This window comes from Amblyomma maculatum, chromosome 11 (genome assembly GCF_055883805.1).
Source record: "Amblyomma maculatum isolate TAMU_Amacu chromosome 11, ASM5588380v1, whole genome shotgun sequence".
Lineage (NCBI taxonomy): Eukaryota > Metazoa > Arthropoda > Arachnida > Ixodida > Ixodidae > Amblyomma > Amblyomma maculatum.
In genome coordinates, this window is record NC_139354.1 from 23,326,209 (window position 1) to 23,343,459 (window position 17,251).

Genomic DNA, 17,251 nt, shown 5'->3' on the forward strand with positions numbered 1-17,251 from the left:
CTTGGTCAACTCAGAAGAGACATGGGACTCTTCAGTGCAATAGCAGTGGTCGTGGGAAACTGCATTGGTAAGAAAACTGCAAATATCATTCCTAACATCTGTCGCTCCCAACTACTGCGAGAAATTTGGAATGTCCCCTTTAACCTACAATGTTTGCTTCCTTGAGGGTCGGTGCTCACCTTGAATTTATACTGGAATTCAGGAGGAAGTGCGCAAAACGTCCATGGAGTGGAGAGCCTCCTTACTACTCCATATAATTCAGGGTTATTTCTCTGTTTAACTTCGTTTCGTTCTGGTTTAAAAAAAGTTTTTGCAGAAATGTATGCTTAAGAAATATCACAATTCCCAATTAAAATGTGTTTATTTATTATCACAGCGATCGATTGGTATGTTATAAGGGACGGCATTATGTGTATTATCTTGAGTTAAGGGTTTAAAATATGCTCTTTTTATATAACCTAAACCAGGTTTTTCATTTAAAGTTGTTTTCCTGAAAAGAAGGGAGCCACATTCTAGTCATGAGTCTAAACATTTTTCTTTTGTTCTGAACTGCGTGTCAGTAAACATAGGTGCAAAAATGGGCAGCGATACCTTAAGAAGCTGATCTAATAAAATGCACAGTGTACGAATCATTTACATCATAGTTTGGACAATGATATGCCAAAGTGCACGAGACAGCACAACGATCTTCAGCCAAACATTCTGCTGTCTTGTTGATTTCTGTTTCTGCAATGTCATATCTATTTATGCGAAACGACCATAGCTTGTAAGAATGCAGAGCGAAGCTAAAAATATTTCATTGTGTATTATGCTTCTGATGCTTCCAAGAATCCCAACATTTTCTCGAGCAGAATACTTTGAAGACTGTTGACAACGCTCGAAACTGCAATACCCTTGAGAAACTGAATATTTCTAAATAATACGACAAATGAATAAGCTCGTTCGACGTTGCCGTGATCAAAACTGAGAACATTGATGTTGTAGAAAATACGCACGAGATTTTTCTATCAAAATTGCCGCGTAACTGTCCTTTGTGTGGTGGTGTAACTCCATTTCGTATCTCATTTAGCATCAACCTTGTAATGATGGTGGAGGCTAGTTAGCAATAAGTATTCAAACCGACGACGTAAGCCCCTCTGAAAAGTGTAAAGGTGAGCTGCGCAGTGAAATACCGGCTCCTTCTTTTATTAAAGAACAACCTAAACAAATTATAATATTGCTACGAAGATGACGAAGCGGGCAGTGGCGCGGGGCGGAGCGCTCGCGCCAGGCCCGCTGCCCATTAAAGCATATTTCATCGTCATGTCATCACGTCGTTCTGTTTCTGTTGTGTCGCCGTGTTCCATCGCTTGTCATGCCACCAAGTAACAGTATTATTTGCGGAATGCAATAGCGCTTATGTAGGTGCTCCGCGCGTGCTCTTAAGGACAAGCTTGAGCTCCTGCTGTCCGCAATTTTTCCTATCTGATTTTCAGAGCAAAGAAGCAACTTCTTTATGTTTTCATTTTCTTGGCAGAATAAATGTGAAAAATAGGGCTTGTTTTGCAAGCTTTGTTTCTTTAAGGGGTGGCACAATAGAGCACACGCTTCGCCCGCGACAGGGGCGCTTCATTCCCTTCTGCCTTACGGCTCCTGCCGGTGACACAGTACGTACACGCTTTTCCTTGTGCTCGGCTATCCATTGGGGAAATAACATAAAAAATAGTCTTTCATTCCACCTATTGTAAAGAGAAATAGCATGTCTCACGGCGCTCTTTGACCAGAGCTACGCCTGGGCTATAAGGACCCATCATCAGCATGATCAAGAGAGTACTCTTGGGCAAAGATATTGTCACTGCCTGCAGCACCATCTCAGGACCTGCACTCGTTATTCCTCTGTAGCTTTTAAAAAGAACAAGGAACTTGGCACTAACCTCTCTTTCCAGATGACAAGCGACGATGAAGGAGCGTGTGCATGATTTCGTTGATTACCGCAGGCAATAAAAGTTCGGAACCGCGACTACGGGAACGCTTACTCACCGAATATTGTTTTTGCATTACCGTTCCTGTCCACCTCATGAGGTCAGTTTCGATACTGTTAAAAAAAAAAGAGATTATTTCCTAAAACTACAAGGCTTAAGAGATTGAATTTTCCCTCAGTTTAAAAACTGAAATGAAATCGACTACTCCATGGTTCAAAATTTCCATTTTCGTTGCTATCTTAAAAGGAAGCCTATTCCTGAAAAACATTCGATTTCTAATTCGAAATGGCTATTCTTGGAGACTCTGGTATTGCTCCAATTAATAGCCAGGACAATGCTTAATAGACGATTTCTTTTCGTTACACTCCCGCCGTCTTAAAAGGAGCAGAGCCCTTTGCTCTCTTGCAACACCAAACCTAAAAAGCAAATATTGGACGTCGTGCAAATGTTCATAAACCGACAGCTCTAAGCTGAACTTCACTTAAATTTTACTCGAAACCAGCATGAGAAAATGCAATCTAAGGCGTATAATTCGCATAAACGATGTTCCCAGGTTTGTAATAAAACTGATAGTAGTACCTTGATGTACGCATGATGTTATCAATGAGTACCTGCGAAGTACAACTGCACACAGTACAGCGCGGGAACGTTCCGATACAAACTTCTGCCTTCAAGCTGTTTTGCATTATAACGCCAGAAAATGCAGAAACGCTCGACAGTAAGCATCTAATTACCATTTAAGTTCTTGTTTTTAGGTAGGCTTTTGTACCAGTTTATCACCGCAAGCAACAGCGAACAGATTTTTACTGCAAATGAAGGAACAGGAGAAGGAGGAGGAAAGGAGGGGAGGTTAATCGGCAAAAGAAGCAGGTCGGTTACTCTGGAATGTGTGGGAAATTGGGTAAATGGATATACGGCATATGAAGGAAAGGGAATAGTTGAACAAAATAAGTGACGAGGCGAGACACGTGCTGTAAAGTCCGAGCCTGTCGTGCAGGCCTGACGCTCTTAGGAAACAGATTGAGGAGTTCCTGGCAGGCCTTCCCTGCAGATGACCGCCACTGCCAGTGTACGAGGAGCTCTTCCTCCGTCAGCGAGCACAGATCTATATTCACTTGTACACGACTTAAAGATGTTTCTTCCCTGTATTCGGGGCACTTAGAAATAATATGTGAAATGGTTTTCTCGTATACATATGTAGCCCTCAGGGTTATCAGACATGCCAATAACAAAAGAATCATAGATTGTGAAGGCAACCGAGCCGCAAGCGCCACATCAAATTTTTTTTCATGTCGTGGCAAGTCGGGTGGAAGTCAGAACCTTAGGTCAGCACTCAGGCGTTCTACAATAGGAAACGTCGTACCAAAAAGTTGCCGGAATTAAACGTAGAATTCAGGGTCTCTCGCGCCAGTGTTAGAAGCCTACTTGCCGCCTCTGCTCTTGAAAAAGGGATGGAAACACAAATGCCTTCGTGGTGGGCTATTTGCGCTGCATCGTCCGCACTGTGATTGTCGCTGATGCCGCAGTGCGCAGGTAGCCATGGATAAATAATGCCATTTTTTTATTGGTTGCGAAATTATGTAACTCATCGATTTCAGTTACCAGTTGCTCGTGACTGTTACGACGAAGAATATTTTGTAAGCGCTGGAGCGCCCCTATTTGAGTCAATTAAAATATAGCATAGCTGGTGACTCTAACGATGGATATAATCAGTGGCGATATGCAGTACGGTTATGTCTGCAGCAGTCGATGAACTCTCGTGCAAAGTCTTAACTCTAAGTACAGTGTCCCTTACGAGGATGACCACGGAGCCGGAATAACTCGAAGTTAACTGAGCCATCGGTGTAGACCTGTCGGTGTCCATGCTTCTGATACATGCATTCCAGAGTGTTCTAGCCTAATTCAGACAGCGGGCAGTCGGCATTGGTCTTGACACCTGGTATGGGAAGGTTCACAAGAGCATGGAGAAGACTCCGCATTACGGCCAGGAGGTGCGTGTAAACTGGAATGACGGAATATCACGATGGGAATCACTCAATGGTCTTTGCAAATGATGTACACAGTACACTTTAGGCTGGCAAAAAGGTGAGAGGGAATCCTAGAGATGGGTGACGAATATGCGTTCTTAAGGAGCCAACTGTCAAATGGTAGTCATTGGACTCCGCTCAGCAATGAATACTGCAGCGGCTGTAGGCGCACATTTTGATAATCCTAGGGAAATTCGGAGAGCATGAGCTTGAATACTTTTTAGATATATGTTCGTTTTCTTCACGTTTTCAATTGCAGGGAGACTGTACCGAAGAAATTCCATAAATAATGCGTTGTAGAGATGAATCGTCGACCGCACAGATGCTCCCCATGACATCCTTATAACAATACTTACTCATAGGGTATCCGTTTTTTTTTCTTTGTAATAATACTAGGAGCAGGAATTTTCATCACCCCGAGTATTGTTTACAAGGATGCCGGTTCGGTCGGCGTGGATATTCTTATGTGGATCGCAGCTGGATTATCTGCTCTAATTCGTAAGTGCAAGACCTATATGTGTTTTATATTATTATTCGCTACTTATTGTACTTCATCCCTACATACTGTATGTTGTGGGTCTTTTTTCTTTTTAATTATTCCCTCAATCTTTTTTCATACACACGCATTCAATGTTTTCTTTGTCATTTACTTACTTTTATTTCCCTATATATGTATATACTTCCAACGCCATCGTACTTCCAACAGCAGCAACGCTGGGGGGGGGGGGGGGGGGGTGCGATAGTTCTAGTTGTATTTTTGCTTTTTATCTTCATTGCGTTGGCTGCTATTATTATGCTAAATGTCATTTAATTTTGGCACTCCGAATTGACGCCTCAGTGTTTCATTTATACACTTACCTCTATTTCAATTAAGTGAACGCTTACGGAAATGTGGCATCTTGAAACTACATCCTGGCGCCGTGACGAGCAGGACGAGCATACTTAACGCAAGACCTCGCGCTAAACATCATGCGAGAAAAAAAAAATACATGAGTAGATAATTATCAGGCGTCTCGACATTAGTCATTTTGAAACTGCCGGAAAAGAGAAAAGATAAATATAAAATGCTGTTCAAATGCATTAGGCGTCATGTCACGTTGACTTGGACGAACAGAACTAATGGTAAAGATATCCATATTACACTTAATTTGCAGACGGGCTATGCATCACAGAGCTGGGCACGATGCTTCCATCAGCCGGAGGCCCGTACGAGTATGTCAGCGTTGGCGTCAAGACCATGGGAAGAGTTGGTGACCTAGTATCCTTCTTGTTCGCCTGGAGCTTCCTTGTTTGCGATCCAGCCATCGTTACCATACATGGGTTCACGTTCACAAGCTACGCTCTCAGTATCGTTTACGGTAGTTGTCCACCGCCGTATGAGGTCACTGTCCTTGTGACAGTTATAGTAATTGGTGAGTTTGCCTGCAAAGAAGCCTATTTTCCTTCCATTTTGATAAAACTGTGTGTACCTATCGACTATAGTACAGGCCAGCTAACCCTGGAATTTCGCGTAATAAGTAGCATTTCTTATTCGCTCTAAGTATTTTAATGTTATCCCAAGTTTTACGTAATATAAATTTGATTTGCTAGAAAAGTTTTCAATTGAATTAAAGCCACGCCTTTCCTGATCGTACCTTGCATCCGCACAACAGGAAAACAGGCAACCGTAATGTTGTAGTCACACATCCAAGGATACTTGGTTGTGGCTACCCATTTATGAAAAAGACAGCCGCTTTTGAAAATTTGTCACAGCATTGGTATCAATCTATTCCGGTCACGTTCGCTAGATATTTGTTCGCGGGTTCAGCGTTTCGTACTAAACTTCTTTTTTTTTTTGCCTGACCACAAGCCACTTCAAACACTATGCTAATCTTGTAACCACAGAGGCCTCGCGGAGCGTTGGAAGTCTCGAAACCTCTGCAGTACATTTTTCTGTTCCGATTGCGGTGGCCGTTTTTGAATGGGTGAGAAAAGCTTGGCGCCCGTTGTGCTGTGAGATATTAGTGCACGTGAAAGAACCCCAGATGATTGAAATTTCCGGAGCCGTACACTGCGGTGCCGCTCGTAGCCTGAGGCGTTGTAGGATGATAAACCCCAAAAACTAAGCCAAACATTTTTCCTTTCATCTCGCTATTGATGACCGGGTACAATTTCCACTTTTGCATAACTTGCATCTGTCATATGACTATTTCACATGATGAAATTAATGCCACAGTGGCCCCCACCTCGCTCTCATCAATGCGAGAGCTTTGCTGTAATGTAACTCAACAGTAAATTTGAAAAAAGAAATTACCTGTGGTATAGCTTCGCTTACAGCTACTGAGAAGCGGTAGCATCACGTGGCTACGCCTGGCATAGCTTTGTTTATCTGCTTGTTTAACTATTGTTGTGTTTTGGACTTTGCCAGCTGTAGCCGCGTGAAACTATCCTTCTCACAAGGTTTCCCTTCCCACCAACTTCGTGCGGTAGCCGCAACTGTCTCCAATACTCGGCTCCGCTCCCCCGTTTCACACATGGCTGAGGGCGTGACGACACGGCTACAGCGCCTCCGCTGCGAGTCGCGCTCAATGGCTGTTCACGTGACCTTTTACCTTTTCCTGGTCGCCCTGTAGTCTAACCTGAAATGACGGAACATAGCCGGCGGGTAGGGCCAAACCAAAAAAATAATGTTTATTGCTATTTGCTATGGGCTTTTATCACAAAACAGGACAGGTCACATGATATGCCAGGATGCATGATATGCCAGCGGGATATGCCAGGTCCTGGCATGACAACGTGTGACACGTGTAACTTGTCATACTCGTGCTACACATCCTGCCGCACGCTTGATAACACTACATCCCTTTCTCCTATCCGGTGGCTTCCGGAGGCGACTCGAACGACCTAGTGCTTGTTGGCCTCCAGCTTGAGGGCTGACTTCCCGTGCCTCCGTACCTTGCGAACCTACGCTGAGCTGAGTCGTCGGTCGGGACTTGGCTCAGCTTGCTAGGTGACGACACTGTGACGAGCCGTGGCTGGAATTGGTCTACGTGACGTCATTGATGTTCTTCCTGTACGTGTTTCCACTGTAACCATGCCTGCTCCGCTCGTGGGCACCGGTGGCATCTACATCCAAGTAGACAAACTTTCGCGACCATACAGGCCTTCGAGATTTAAACCGTGTTGGTACTTTTGCCGCTCCCAGTACTGGTTCGCAGAACTATCATTTCCTACACATTGTTGTCAGTGAATGAAGCTGTCAGCCTGGTTCGGGGACGGAAGCCCAACAGCCATTCCGCTCACGATCTCCCTCCTTCCAGTGGCGTCGTTTTATAACTGAATAAAAACTTGATTAGTAGTTCTTGCAACGTACCTACCCCATTCATTCGAAGCCCTTCCTTGATGATCCGCACGTCATCATCTTCATTATAATCATCTTTATTTTCATTGTGTGATAAATGTGCATGATTATCAGTATTACAAAAGGAGGTCCCGAAGTATCAACTATCCGGGGGACATCATATGACAAAATGAACAAAATTCGCGGGTGCAGTTATTATGAAAAGAATATACAGGCGTGCAGAGACCAACTTATAATGCTGACAACAATATAATACAATACTTGGAATTCATCTGTATTATATCTTTATATTCGCCATCGCGTGACCCCATTCACTCAACGGTAGGGTTCTCTGAGCAGCCTTACCTGGCGACAAACAGCGGAAATAGTATCAAACGAATAGGAGCGCATTTAAAGCCCTCTTTTCTCAACGCATAAGTGACGCAACCCTGTTGGGACCACGCCACGGAAGTGACGGAAAAGGGGGGCTTTAAATGCTCACTTATTTGTGTTCACAATATTTCTCCTTGGTTGCGTTTAAGAAGTTTAGAGTGTCAAAACCATACTCATAGGAGCAGTGAGGGTTTTTTTTTTTGGGGGGGGGGGTGTATTTTGATGTATGTCTGTATGTATCTTGAGGTCTGTTAAAGCCTGGCAATAACAATAAATTCAGAGGAAAAATGAATTAATACTACTTATTCCAGCACTGAATCATTTTTTCGAATCCACTGAGAATTTTTTTTTCTGATTTTTTTACTATTCCCAATTCAAATAAATTACTAAAATCTTTCTGGGGTGTGTTCCCATTTAGGTTGCATTATGTGAGGTTTTTGATCCTTAATAGCCGCAAAGCCAGCAGTGAACAGAGCCAGGAGGAGACGGTGTGACAACGGTTACAAAGCAATTCAGTTCAGTTCAGTCGTTCAGTCGTGTCCGACTCTTCGTGACCCTATGGACCATGTCACGCCACGCTTTCCGGTCTTTCACCATCTTCCTAACATCACATAACTTCATCTGCAGTGCCTCGAGGATGCCATCTAACCATCGCGCTCGCTGCCTACCCCTTCTCCGGCGACCCTCAACCTTTCCCAACATCAAATCTTTCTCCAGCGACTCCTCTCTTCCCATCAGATGACCAAAGTAGCTGAGCTTTAACTTTAGAATTTGACCCTCCAATGAGCCGTCAGGGTTTATGGTCGACAATATCGACTGATTTGATCTTCTGGCAGTCCAAGGAACTCTCAAGAGTCTTCGCCAGCACCACAATTCAAATGCGTCAATTCTTCGGCGGTCAGCCTTTTTCACAGTCCAACTCTCGCATCCATACATCAAAACTGGAAAGACCATAGCACGAGTTATACGGATCTTGGTTGGCAGACTAATGTCTCTGCTCTTTACTAGGCGGTCAAGGCTAACCATTGCTCTCTTTCCCAGAAGCAGGCGTCTCCTAATTTCATGGCTGCAGTCTCCTTCCGAGGTAATCTTGGAGCCCAAGAAGAGAAAATCTGTCACAGCTTCCACTTCTTGTCCATTGATTCTCCAGGACTTGATAGGGCAAGATGCCATAATCTTTGTCTTTTTAATGTTCAAAGCAATTACCTTCACCTTAATTATTTGCTGTCTTCAGTGAGTGTACGTTACCTCCAGGTTACGTTCAGAGACACCTCTCGGTAGCAATCGCCGTTTAACTCACTGAGAGACAACCAGTGAGGAGAAAGCAGATGCGAGACCCTACCATTGTGAGAATGAAATTTCGCATCGCCATCATCGCATTCCACATTTACTGCGAAAGACGTTCCCATAAAGGTACTGCTTATTATCTTGTCGCATTGATAACTAGTAAAATGAGGTCTCTCATCTTTTATTGTGTTTCTTGCTTGTGATTTCGCAGCACTTGCAGCTGTCGTAAATACTTTTTCGTTGAAGACATCCATGAATATCCAGAACGTGCTCTTTGTGGTAAAGCTGGGAGTACTTCTTGCGATCATTGGAACCGGCGCCGTGTGGTGCGTTCGAGGTAAAGAATCCGTTATGTGAGTGCATGAGTGCCGATCATTGCAATTATTGTGGTGAGGTACACGTTTTTAAGATAGAGCGGCTACTTTTTCTTTCCCCATTTCTTTACATTCCAACTGCCGCGAGTGGCAAGGACATATACACGCAATATTGATATAGGACTGCATGCGAGTAATCCTCAACATGCTAGTGTTTTAAGGAAAACAAACCGAACTCTTGCAGCATACGCTGCATTACTCTGCTGAACATGCCTGTGCTCAGCGCCCCGGAAAATATATGAGCAATTTTACCTAACTGATAAGATATAACACGTTACTCTTGTAACCACGTGCTAGGTAAGCATTTTAAAGCATAATAAAATTTTTTTTGCCGACCTACACATATCCCCTGATGAGGCTTGAAATTTTGTGAAAGATACGTACCCAGGACTCTTCTTACAGCAAATGAAAACTTTTTACGACGGATTCGTTTTCAATTTTAAACGTCCTTTTTGTGCATTGTGGTTTTATGCTCTAATCCGTTACCTATTGAGTCATTGCGAGCCTTTCGTATGAACTCCTTTATGAGGCTCCAACTTCTTTAAAACCTCGTAGGGACTAGGGAAACGAGAGTTCTTGGCTCCTCGCTGTTATTATTAATAGTTTTATAGAGCAATCCGTATTTATTGCTAGAAATGCACCTTCCTGCTAGTGGCACAGACAAAAGGCATGACTACCTTACTTCATCTCTATCATCGAACTTTTATAAGTGCTAGAATAACATTTCGATAATCCTGCTATTGCGAACCCATGAATCTGATGTCACTGAGCTAGAAAGATTTTGCCTTCATACACGCACGTTGCCCTACGCAAGTGTCTCAAAATTTGAGGGCGAAGCCACTCATATGCTTAACATCATCGAGGAACGATCTTGTCCGATTTTATTTGTACCGTTGATTTGATTATCTATATTGTTTCGTTAGGTCGCAACCACGTCCGCTGGTAATTCAAACTAAGTCCGGTATAACATGCGAGTATCCCCGACGGGTCTCTGCACAGCTGCACATGCACAGCTACAGCTGTAGCTCCCGCTGCTTCGTATTGTAAGCGGTTTCGAACAGTGAACCGCTGCCAATTTTTGAAGAATAGCTTAACTACGATAAGTAAAGCTAAAATCCCCGTGTGCTTCACATGAGCTTCAAACAATTTTCAGGTCAAGATGAAACGTAAGCCACAACCACATTGAATAGCTATCTTCCCAGCAAAACTCTAACGTCAAGGTCAAAGTTAAGGCCAACATCAAGGTGAAAGATCAAATGACGTGGGAAGTAGTTAATGAGTGAGCTGCTACGGGGCGAGACATAATCGCTGACGTCAATATCAAGTATATATAGAATCACGGCGCGCGCCTCAGCTAGAATTGTTGCTTCTCACTAGGTTTAACTGAAGAAACCATAGCCACTTTTTTGGCATAGGATCACTCTTCAGGGTGTAGGAGGAGACCAAACAGCTGGCAGGGCCAATGCTCGACCGAACTCTAATGAACAAAAAAATGTTTAAAAGAGGAATCTGTAAAAGCAAATAGAAGACCGGGATACAAGGAGTGCACTCTCGCTTTCCACCTCCCCAATGTCATTTAATCAATATGGTGCTGTTTATTCAGACCTGCCCTATCAATGCGTTTCTTCCTCGATAAAAGAGTATAAAGCTAATCATTGTCGTTCCGGTTAATTCATAGATGATCCCACTATGCAACCCTACGGCCACTACAAAATTCACGACAAACAATAACCACGCCGCTCAGAGGTATTGCAGCTTTCAGTTTCCGTGAAATTAACGCCCTTCCCAACTTTATTGCAGAACCTGGCTTATTCGACAAGGTATCCTTCACTGGTCACACGACGCCTGGTAAAATAGTGGAAGCGTTTTCTATCGCTGTGTTCACCGTAAGTGGAAGGTACGCATTTCTTTTCACTGTCAAAACACTTTCCTAAAGCCTGTCAATCATTTTCAGTTCTATGATAGCCTGCATGGCTGAAGAGATGCGGAATCCCTCTTGGATAATCCCACGGTCTCTCATTGGTGGTCTTCTTCTGGTGACTGGTCTGCTAGTTTTAACGAACGTGGCCTACTTCATTGTCCTAGACCATGACAGCGCGACCTCCTCTGAAGCGACTGCCGCCACCTTCGCCCGCATAAGCTGGGGTGTAGTCGGCGAATTTCTAATGCCAATTATTGTCTGTGTTTCTACTTTCGGCACCATGAGTGCGAGCTTCCTAAGCAACTCCCGACTTCTGATGGCTGCCTCCCGCAAGAAACACCTACCCGCCATCTTCTCCCTTCTAACAGTCCAGTCGTCGCTCCCGGTAGTGGCGATTGCTAGCAGACTGTTTTTAGCCATACTTTTTACCGTCACTGGATCTGTGGGGTTACTAGCCAAAGGTTGCACTACCATATTTTGTGTTATGACTTCTCTGATGATGTTCGCTATGTTAAGACTGCGTGTGACGATGAAAGATGCTAATAGGCCTTTCAAGGTGCCGATGGTTCTCATACTTCTAAACTTGTCAGTCTCGTTGATCATTATTATGGTCCCGGTCTTGACCACGGGCGATTTCATCCAATACATTGTGGCGATAGCATGCGTTCTGCTGGGCTTCCCTGCCTATGTCGGCTTGAAGATCTTGCAGCGGTCTAACACAGGAGTAAAGTCGCACAATTTTCTGCAAAAAGTTCTTATGAGTGTACCAAGTGTTCAGTTCGAAGTTATAAACAGAGGCGAAAGATGATTCTAGTTTATTCTCAACTGTTATTTAGATCACCCAGTTAAATTGCATTTATATATTCGTTGCCCTGACCGCACAAAATGGAGCTACTACCAAATGATTGAGCAATATTGACTAAACAAACTACAGATTCTTTCGCCGTCTAGAGCAGGTGTGAGAACGGGATACAGCGGGGAAAGGAGCACCGTAATCTACGGCGGCTCATAGGTGGTGATACCTGCTCTCATGCTTTAGTCTTCTGTCACCCGTGCTTTACAGCGCGTTCGGTATATATATATATATATATATATATATATACACATATATCAAGATAGTCTCTTGGGGCAACGTAGATGTCATATTAGTACGTCGTATGTATCTAATCATTTAGTTCTAACCTATTACCTTTCAAAAATGGCTATGCTTTGATATGATCAAATTATTTATATGGTTTATTTCACATGATTTTGTGTGCGGTAATTTTGTTCTCTTATTATTCGCCATTCCTGGTTTTTCTTCCTTGCTGGTCTTATAAGAAGTTGGTGAAGGTAAAAATGAATATTTTCCTGTGAATGCTTTTGTAGTCATATGTGCAAACGCACACAGGTATACATCGCTCAGCTCCTCGTACAGGATTTCTAGTTGAAGGTTGGCTAATGAGGATTGTGCAATACACTGCGTTAGGATTTTATTGTCTTTGGCTTTGGGTGGAAGCTTTTGGTATTATAGATATGTGTCCATGTGGTCATATAATATCTCAGTACGCAATTCCTTTCTACACAGATGAAGAATAAAAGTTTTTATGAAGATATGCAATAATGTTTCAGATGTTACGGTGTCATCCTCTTGGTGCTTTAATAACATGAATAAATCTCAAGAATATTATTATTGTATCAGAATTTTGTTTTCTTATATTTCCGGAACCTGGAGGCCAGTTGGCCCCGGCAAGAACCATGACACGACAACGAACGCCCCATATCGACGTAGAAATCGCCACCTGTTATAACACTATACTCATGAGAGGTGGTTGATTTAGTTAATTTTAGTGGCCGGCACATTGATGCTTGCCCTTAGGCTTGCGCACTTCCAGAAAGTATTGCACCTTTACGTACGTGTCTCATACAGGATTGCCTTTTGAACACGAACTAAAACATAGACAAGAGTTGTCAAGAGGAGCATAGCTCGCTTTTGCTGAAAGGAGCGCACGGCACAGATAGAAGAAACTTTTGCGCAAAGATAAAAGCACGGACGGCAGGCTTCGTCTTTCCCAGGGCCCGGAAAACGCCGTACGCAGGGACACCTAGCGAGCAGAAGCCTAATGTTACTAAATACGCAGTCACATCTCTTCCACCAAAGAGGGGCGTGACAGTAAGCAAACACAATATCGCAGCATTAAGAATAATGATAAACGTAGGCACTCTGAATGTCCTGGACGTGTCCTGCAGGCTAGGGCGAACTTTGAGCATGGCGACCATAGTCATAGCGTTCATGAAGGAAATGACCGCGACAAAACCCTTGGACAGAAATGCGACTGATCCTGTGGCTGTAAACAATGTGGCAAGACACGTCCTGCATATGATGGCGACCACGGGTAGAGAGGTGGTGATCGAGATGAGAGACATCACTTGTGGCAGATGCCTGTTGCGTGCTGTAGCCAGGATCAGCCGACTGCAGGTGAGACAGGCAGCGCTCATGGTACCGAAGGTACAAATGCAGACAATGAGCGGCACGAGGACTTCACCGGCACTTCCCCACGTTGGACGAACAAATGTGAAAGCCGTGGCCTCTGAAGATGTCAGGCTACGTGGGTCCAAGACAACAAAGTACGCCATGTTTGTTAAGACATGCAGAAGGGTGACGAGGAAAAGGCCGCCTAGGAGTGACCTCGGGATTATCCGACTTGGATCAGACATCTCTTCAGCCATGCAGCAAATCGGAGTACTGTAAGAGGCAAGGATGTATAAATCGATTATCACTTGAAATTTTTATATACCAGGAAAATGCAGTGCGTAGTTTGCTACTTCGCGAGTCTGGCAAGGCATTTTCAGACAGGTTTTCAAACAATACTCACGTTTAAGGATTTGCCCAATTCCATTTAAAGCTATATGTTACTTGCAGTTGCTGAATGCTTTATAGTTTCTTCGACCCTATTGCTCTTGTAGATGATCAGGTCTTGCCGCTCGCCACCCTCGTAATTGTTATGTTATAAATGCTAAAAACTCGCTGTTGACTGCAATTTGTAGCATTTATATCGCATACTAGAGGGGCGAGCAGCATAACCCATAGAGTTTCTTACTCTTACCTAGAGGGAACGATGTGCCGCCATCTAGAGAAGTTTACGTGCAGCTTCCTGATGACCATTAGCCACCAAGGGCGCCCAAAGCATTAGGGCGGAGAGCTACTGTGTGGCAAACTAATACTTTTGATCACAAAAAATGCAAAAATAAACCTGAGAAATGTCCCATCATTCAATATTGTGAATATAAATGGCAAAAAGCGAGCGAAACGGCATGTAAAAGTAAAATTTGTGCAAAATAAGCAATGGCTCTCTCTTATTGGCTGACTATTGAGCCGCACGGAAACTAATATTTAGCACGTAATAAGCACACTTTAAAATAAGAAATGTGTTAAAAATATACTTGGCTGCTCAATTACTTCAAGAAGTTTTTTTAGTGGCATTTCGGAAAACAGAAACCTTTTGTTGACGTCTGCTTTTGCGCCTTCGGTACTATGGTTTTTGCCCTCTACGTTCGCGCCTCGAGATGAGGGTGAGGAGGAGGAGGAGACGTCATAGTAACTCCACTCTGTGTTCCGGAAAAAATGCGATTGTTTCACACCAGGTGGTACACCGGCCAATGATATTAAGCGCGCCCATGGTGACTGGAGTGCAGCGCCCACAGTTCTCCCTCTAGGTAACAGTAACAAACTCTATGGCATGACTTGAGTACACGGTCCACGCTGACACACTGATTGCTCAGATATATGTCACCGATTGTCAAACAGGCAAGAAGGGAACTTGTATGCGCTGCATGAAATGGCCAGAATAGAGCCAATAGAGGACTCGTCAGGGTGATCAGCTGGCTTAAGTCTGTCTGCAATGTTTAAAAAATAGCTGCATATTTATGTATTCCCCTAAATACGCGTATTCGGTTGCCATGTTCATCGAGGCCCGTGACAGTTACTTAGCCTCGTATGCGCATTATTCGCTGTGCACCAGCAGCTGTTATATGTTGCATTGTCATATGACGTGATGCCTTTCTTTCTTTTCTGATAATATATGCGCACTTTGTAACTGTTCATTTTATGTCCACAGAATCCGATATGTAGACAGCTTTGTTTTTCTTTTGCTCACTTAATGCTAAAAAGAATTCTTCTACTATATTCATCCACTTCTGTTTTATCGCACTCTGTGCAATAATGGCAAGTGTGGATGAATAAAATTAGCATTACCGAGGGGTCAACTCACGCAAAGTATGCGATGTTCATTTGAGTACTCTGACAATCCAGTCTTTACTCTGCTTTGTGACTCGATCGTCTCGTGATGCCTTTTTTTTTTTTCGTTTCTCGTACAACCTGTGTTTTGCTTCTGGAATTTATTTATTTCTTATTTATTTAGTTTCATTTATCACATACTGCGGACCAAATCTGATGAAAGCAGGAGAGGCACGTTATAAAACAAAGTGCTAACAACTGGGACCCTAGGCAGCATTGGTACTGACAAAGCACACACGCAAAGAAATAGAACGAACAATGAATATTTATACGAAACTAAATGGGGCGAAATCACACCAGACGCGTGGAACTCGTACACTTTAATACAACGCGTAATGCCAGGTTTATATTGTGCTTGGTTGGCTCCCTGAAATTCCCGCGAAAGACCTACTGCTGTGAAATCAGTGGGTTTCTAAACGACATCGGGTTTCAATGCCGATGAGGTGCATAACGCTTTCGGGTAATTCGAATAAAGAAGCACGCATGTTCAACTGCCCGAATAACAACAAGCTGAAGAGTGAGCGAGGCAACGGAGAAAGCTTGCTTTTTTTTTTTTTTCAGCTAGCTTTCACCAGGACTGTACATGCGGACAAACCAACAAATTATTGCATATTCTCAAACATTAGAAAAGAGGAGAGGAGCATATGGATAGACACTCTCTTCAACAAAATAGTAAAAAAACAAGTGACTAGTACAAAGATTAACACTCTATTTTAGTCGGTCGATACCTGCGACAACTAGAAAATCGCTGCGATACTTCGTGGTCAACTCATTAGTTTCGCCATAAACGAGGGTAGCGCGCCTGATGGAAGGCCTATTCTAGATGTGCCAGCATATTTGCGGATATTTTATTTCATCACAAAAGGAGGCAAATTTTTTAAAGTGATCGGTTTAACAGACGTTTCAGGTATAACTCGCATTCTTTCTTTTCTTTTTGTCATGATAACAACTGGACATTTTATTTACACCTCCTAACTCGGAAAGCAAGTTGTTCATCACGTCTACGCCCTTTAAGCAATAGAAAGTTTGAATAAAGGAATGAAGCCCTGTACATTGGCATTTAGATTCATTTTGTTTTCTGACAGCGCACATAAACGAAAATAACTTATTTCTGCACTATTGGCTGTCGTTTATCAGTATTGTTTTCAGTTAGGTTCAAAGTTCATGGAGCAGTGCCCTTACCTTCCAGCACCAGTGAACATGGCCACAGAGAAGGCTTGGAGTATTCCTTCAGGCGTCGTGCCACCCTTGAAGGAGAATCTCTCGAACGGAAATGGCTCTGAAAGATAATTACATCGATCTAGCCTTGCAATTGGTAGAAATAGGCTACGCTTGCAACAGCTGTGGCTCTGCATGGTATTTTCAAGAGGGAGCGAGGGAAGGAGGAATGAAGAAAAGAAGGTAGCGAGGAATGGAGGAAGGAAGAGGGAGGGGGGAAATCGGGAAGGAAGAGCATAAGTTAACCTTTTACCATCTTTTTTTTTTATTACCACCATCCATCTACTTAGTAATTCTCCTTGTCTAGCATAAGCATGCCGTAGGGCGCTGAGGAAAACGACAACAGCGGCAGTATTAAAAAATATTAGAATCAACAAAATTTTAAAAAAGCTGCTTCTGAGCATAGGTTGATGACAGCTATTTGAGGACGTCACTGGGACATGGTCATAACTAATGGGTCATTTTATGTATATGA

The 17,251-nt window shown here is 43.3% G+C and overlaps 2 protein-coding genes across 2 annotated transcripts in view; one reads left to right on the forward strand and one right to left on the reverse strand.

Moving 5' to 3' along the window:
* On the forward strand, nucleotides 1–12,090 carry LOC146173139 (b(0,+)-type amino acid transporter 1-like). The gene is made up of 6 exons (XM_084585145.1): nucleotides 1–67; nucleotides 4,385–4,486; nucleotides 5,143–5,400; nucleotides 9,199–9,324; nucleotides 11,162–11,258; nucleotides 11,316–12,090. Exons 1-6 carry the CDS (start codon nucleotides 22–24, stop codon nucleotides 12,088–12,090), a joined length of 1,404 nt encoding a protein of 467 aa, XP_084441271.1. The 5' UTR covers nucleotides 1–21.
* Nucleotides 12,091–13,232: 1,142 nt separating this feature from the next.
* Nucleotides 13,233–17,251, reverse strand: part of LOC146173140 (b(0,+)-type amino acid transporter 1-like) — a 26,219-nt gene continuing 22,200 nt past the window's right edge. Inside the window, exons 5-6 of the mRNA XM_084585146.1 lie at nucleotides 16,741–16,837; nucleotides 13,233–14,007 (exon numbers count right to left, since the gene is read on the reverse strand). Of these exons, the coding sequence (XP_084441272.1) occupies nucleotides 13,233–14,007; nucleotides 16,741–16,837 (872 nt within the window). The remainder of the gene's footprint in view (nucleotides 14,008–16,740; nucleotides 16,838–17,251) is intronic.